Genomic DNA, 5,655 nt, shown 5'->3' on the forward strand with positions numbered 1-5,655 from the left:
AGTTTCTGTATCAAGGAGGCCAAACAGACATTTCCTTGGTTCAAGTTACCCAGGTGGAGTAACCATGGACCATGGCTCATATAAGTATTAAATTTTATTTTTCTAATGGTTCATAAATAATGATTTTTCATTTAGAAATATAAAAAACTTTAAATTAAATTTTGATCAAAAATATTAGGGCATTGGAACAGCTTGAGGCAATCAGTCACTCCACATCTTATTTGAATCTTTAGAGCTCTCAAGTATGAAGCAACACTCGATTTCCATTTAAAAAATGTTGTGTTATCGCCATTTAACAAATTCTCCGTTTCTAGACACAACTTCTCTGTTTCTGGACAAATGATCAGTTTATTATTATGATTCTAGATGGATTCAGAATGGATCTGATTATTCAAACCGGGATGCTGACAATTTTATTTAAATAAAACAAAAATCCTGAGTATAAGATTGTGAGAGCAGCCTTTACCACTCAAATTAGGATCCTCTTTCTTTGCTCAACCAGGGGTAGGCAGAGGTCTCCAGTTGGACTGCCGACTGCTACAGAGGTTCTGCTGCTGGATTCATTCATAGTTTCTCTACCCCAAGGATATCGGCTCCAATTTATGTAATAATCATGGATACAAAATACTGTTTGAATCTGGAAAACCAAATGGAAAAAAGAACTTACTTTTTATATTTATGAGAAATACATAGGAGTTTCTTTGACATCCATTCCAACATCTAACTAGAATGATTTATACATTTTAGATTACCAACCTGTAAATTTAAAAAACCATCTTTCAATAGTTCTCTTCTCCACCTAAATATCATATAGAAAAATAGCAATTAACATAACAAAATAATAATGATTTTTCATTCGGAAAAATAAAAAACTTAAAATTAAGTTTTGATAAAAAATATTATCGCATTGGAACTGCTTGAGGCAATTGGTCACCCCAGATCTTATCTGGAATGTTTAGAGCTCTAAAGTATGAAGCACCACTTGATTTCCATTTAACAAATGTTGTGTTATCACCATTATCGCCATTTAACAAATTCCCCATTTCTGGACACAACTGCTCTATTTCTGGACAAATGATCAGTTTATTACTACGATTCGAGATGGATTCAGAACGGTTCTAGTTATTCAAACCAGGATGCTAACAAATTTGCTTAAATAAAACAAAAATCCTGAATATAAGATTGTGATAGCAACCCTTACCACTGCAATTACAATCCTCTTTTTCGACTCAACCAGGCGCAGGCAAAGGTCTCGAGTTGGACTGCTGACTGCTACCGAGGTTTTGCTGCTGGATTCATTCATAGTTTATCATTAATAGTTTCTCTACCCAGGGATATCGGCCCCAATTTCAAAGATATTCGATTGACTGCAAGGTTTTTAGTCGTTGCAACCAACCCAACAAACTTTTCAAACGGTGATGGAAGGCCATCTGGAACGAATTGTAACCGATTATTTTTCCCCAAAAATAAGCCTAATGACCAATCTTCGGCAATAATTTTTCTTCTCCTCAGATCTGTGATATATACACAATGGAAATTGATTTGAGAACTCTGTAAACAGAGAATGAGAGACCAACAAATAGATCATACCCACTTTATCTAATGGTTTCTTCCTCCATCCAGAACAAACCCAATTGACCACTGACAGCCTCCAAATCGTTTAACATAAAATCTGAAGTAGATAGCGGTAACCACAGAGATTGATCTATAATATCTGTAAGGAAGTATATAAAACTCTGTAACCAAAGTATATACACACTCACTTCCGGGAGTAGAAGACCTGTTTCTGTCTGCTGACAAAAACGTCACCGCTGAGGATATTCCCGCCACGAGATGCTATGCATTCAGTCAGTTTCGCCATTATCCCTGTCTGGTCCTGTACAACATCCATACAATCACAAATACCATTATGGTTATTATTATCTCCAACCAAGGAGGAAATGAGAAAATATATGTTGCTGGTTCCTTACAGGACACTGAAAAACATGCACACCATTGAATAGGCTGGAAGCTGTGGATTGTATGGCTGTTTCTTCTCCGACAACCTTCCATGAACGATACGAACGAATTAACTGTGGTGGGCTTGTGTTTGACAGGGAGGGGGATCCCATTCCATGAACGATACGAACGAATTAACTGTGGTGGGCTTGTGTTTGACAGGGAGGGGGATCCCATTGCAGATGCAAATGAAGGTAAGTAGTGTCTTATTAACCTCTCATTCTTCCAATTTCCCAAAAATTTCTTCATCGCTTCATCGCTTCAGCTTCAGAATCAATCAACGATCAAAATTAATTTCTTCATCGCTTCAGCTTCAGAATCAATCAACGATCAAAATTAATTCAATCGTCTAACACCACAAATCTAGGGTGAACAATAGGACACGGCGGCAGCTGGGGTAATTTATCTCAAAGGGAAACGCCTTACGGCGTAATGAACATAACACATATAACTCATGTAGGCATAGACAAAAGAAACACAAAGTTTGATGACGGAGTTCACCCCTCCTAGGCTACATCTTCGAGTCTGTCAACATGACTAGACCACTCATATTTCAGTGTAAAAATGAAGTACATAAAGTATGTTGATGACTATGTGGCTATTTCCCCTTCAAGGAAATGTTCTCCTTCAAATAACTCTCACATAAAAACAACATGACAACCTGCAATCACCATGTAAAATACAACAATACAAGGAGTCTTCTGCAAAGACACTAAAACTCATCTGAAAAAGAGCATACATGCAAAAAGAAGGACATAATCCAATCTTCCCTCAACTTGACATAGAGAGAAAAATGTCCAAGAGCTAAACTCTGCAAGTATCAACTATTGCAAATGAATTTTGAAGGTGAAGAAACCCCTACAAGGTCTTCTTCATGCTCAACACCCTCAAGATCTGCTACCAATCCTTGTTTTATCCATACATCCCTTAGCCTTCAACCTACAAAAATACCATATAGATATGCTCAAAATATAAAATAGAGGTCACCAATGGATTTAGAACATCCAAAAACCGCTTGGTAGCCTCTTTCTGAGCTCAAATTGGTGAAAAAATAAAAAAAATTATTAGCTCCAAGCTCATCTATGAACTTAACTGTTAACCATCCTACAATTTCGCCCTTCTGGTTAACGATCCTATAATTCTGCCTTGAAAATCACTAACTAAGCGACAAATTCACCCTCCATAGGTTCAATTTGTTGGACCATTAATTCACCCTCTAATGCCTTAGGGAGCGAAAATCGTGGCCATATGGCCACATAGGGATGAGGGCTAGGCTTTAACACCCGCCCCCGCCTATTAAGCCCCTTAACAAGGGGACGAGGTCATGTTGGCACCACAAGACCGAGGGTCAGGCTAACAACCCGCCCTTCCTGCCAGGCCCCATATCTTCTAGTGCTAGGTCACATTGGTGGTTAATGAACCTTTCTCTGAGCCTGATTATAACCCCTTTCATCTGTTGTGTTATTTTTTCGTTGGATCTTGGTTCTGTGGCGAGCCATGGGACCTCGACTTGGTGCCTTGTCCTAAGCCCCCTGTCTGAAGCTCCCTGCCACAGTTTTTGTGGTTATATGGTTGCACCATGACCTTGGGTTGGGGCTAAGCCTTGGACCCTCCAGTCCTGGCGCCTGTGGTTACATGGGTGACATCGGACCGGGGCTAGGGGCTTAGCCCTGGCCCTTACCCCAAAACATAAACCTTGAAACTTTATATACCATTAAGTTCCTTTGGATAATAAGAACTACCCGTGGTGTTGTGGTAAGGCATTGTGTTGTCAGTTGGGAGGTCAAGAGTTTGACTCCCCCAAAGGCCCATTTGGTCAATAATTTTTTTTTGACCAATACAGGGATGCCACGTGGCAGTCTCCCATTGGGTCATGTGGTACCCATTCAAAGGGCCACTTCAAAAACCACTTCAACCAATAAAAACATAGCAAATTCGAGCCAATCCGAAGAAGACAAGTGACAACCTGCCATTCACCCACATTGCACAGTCAGCCTGCCCAATCACCTTGCCCAGTCAACGTATGGACTGCACAGTCAGCGTACCTACAACCAATCTGCAATTTTTTTACATGTTTGGGAAAATGATTAGAATGCGATATCGGGAGCACACGATATTGGTTTTTAGAGATTCAAGTTGCATGGGATTAAGATTGGAGAGCTCTTTGATTTGACGCTGGTTTCAAGAAATTCTGGGCACTTTCATTTTTGAGTGAAAATTTGATCACCTGATCATAACCATAGGCATGTAGGTCTATGCTTGCGGTTGAAGGGTTTTAGTCGCACACACGACACTCTCTCCATGTAGTTGAGACCTAGGGTTTGAATTTTTAGTTAACCGAAGATTTCACCAATTGACCGAAGATTATGACAAAGATTTGAGATATGCATTCTAAAAACCCTAGCATGATTAGTGTGAAGATGTTCTAGCACTTGTGACAGGTTTGATGTAGCCCTATATGGGATAGTCTCAATTAGGCCTTGGTTATTGATGAATTTGGTTGAAATATTGAAGGAAACAATGTTATATGGTCAATGGATAGTCATGACTCTTGAAGGCTGGTTTAAGAAGGAAATGATTACCTCTCATTGAAGATAAGTACTTTTTGATTCGTGTAACTCCTTTAAAGCTTTACTTTTGTTTAGATTATTTATTTGATCATTGATTATACTTCATGCATGTATATTTGAGCATTGGATACTTTTAACCTATTGATGCGTTGTGATAAGTGGATCCTTCTTGAGGATCATCTGAGGTGCAGGAAAAGATGCCTAGTGCAGGAATAGAAGAGCTAGTGTTGGAAAGGGAAAAAAGGCACCTAATGAAAAGTTGACAAAGTGCTTTAGCTTCCAATTCCAAGGTGCACAAGTATTTGAATACTACAAGGTATATATGATGTATTGTTTCAATGATATGCTCCAGCTGCAATATTGGATGGCAAGGTAAGCCATAAGGTATGATGAGAAAATCACCTTCACAAATGGCTCATGCATGCATATGAAAGTAAGTTTGATTCACGGTACTTATGATGAGATGGTGCACTTGGTACTGGACACGTATCTTACATTCTATTTAAGTCATGGTAAAACTACTTAGAAACATTGCCTTTTGATATATTGGTATACTTGATATTTGGCAAAGAATCTCACATCTTAGACATGATGGATTTCATAAGAAGGCTAGCTCATTATTTTTTATATATGGTAGCTTGATTCGATTGTTAATGCTTGTGATAAGCATGATAACCATGATGATAGAAGTGTAACAATAAGATTGATATTCAGGATCTTCTTGTTGACCTTGGTTAGCTTAGTAATTATGACATATGGTAAAATTGGATGCCCTGACTTGATGGTTAATGATAAAGAAGTGATGTAGTGATTATAATCTTTGAAGTATGATGATACACTTGTCAGCTTCCCTAATCATATGACTCTAACTCTTGATGAAAATTTGATGTCATGTTCTTATGTGATGATGAAGTAGCTAATGCTAACATGTTATTGCCATGATGGATATATGTTTTAGAACCTAATATAGTTTGATTTCATGATCTAACAAGTTTTGTTGATGCATGATAGTATTATGATAGACAGGTTGATGTATTGAATGATGATGACTGAAGTAACTTCTCATTTAGAGGGAGAAACTCTTCAT

General features: G+C 38.3%; 1 protein-coding gene across 3 annotated transcripts; it reads right to left on the reverse strand.

Annotated features, from left to right (window-relative positions):
* Positions 1–466: 466 nt before the first annotated feature.
* Positions 467–2,265, reverse strand: LOC149205135 (formyltetrahydrofolate deformylase 2, mitochondrial-like). Of its 3 annotated transcripts, none has more exons than XR_016252418.1 (5): positions 1,971–2,265; positions 1,764–1,876; positions 1,202–1,514; positions 757–799; positions 467–637 (listed from the first exon to the last, which is right to left on the reverse strand). XR_016252418.1 is itself a non-coding variant. In XM_089394904.1 (5 exons), the coding sequence occupies exons 3-5, from the start codon at positions 1,301–1,303 to the stop codon at positions 612–614; spliced, it is 171 nt and encodes a 56-aa protein (XP_089251030.1). In that variant the 5' UTR covers positions 1,304–1,514; positions 1,764–1,876; positions 1,994–2,263; the 3' UTR covers positions 467–611. The 3 variants fall into 3 exon arrangements, 2 of the variants coding, with proteins under 2 accessions (XP_089251030.1, XP_089251029.1); XM_089394904.1 differs by having other exon boundaries at positions 1,994–2,263; XM_089394903.1 differs by lacking the exons at positions 467–637; positions 757–799 and having other exon boundaries at positions 818–1,514.
* Positions 2,266–5,655: the final 3,390 nt, after the last annotated feature.

This window comes from Pinus tabuliformis, chromosome 1_2 (assembly GCF_031772625.1).
Source record: "Pinus tabuliformis cultivar Carrire ecotype Pingquan chromosome 1_2, CPIR1, whole genome shotgun sequence".
Taxonomy (NCBI): domain Eukaryota; kingdom Viridiplantae; phylum Streptophyta; class Pinopsida; order Pinales; family Pinaceae; genus Pinus; species Pinus tabuliformis.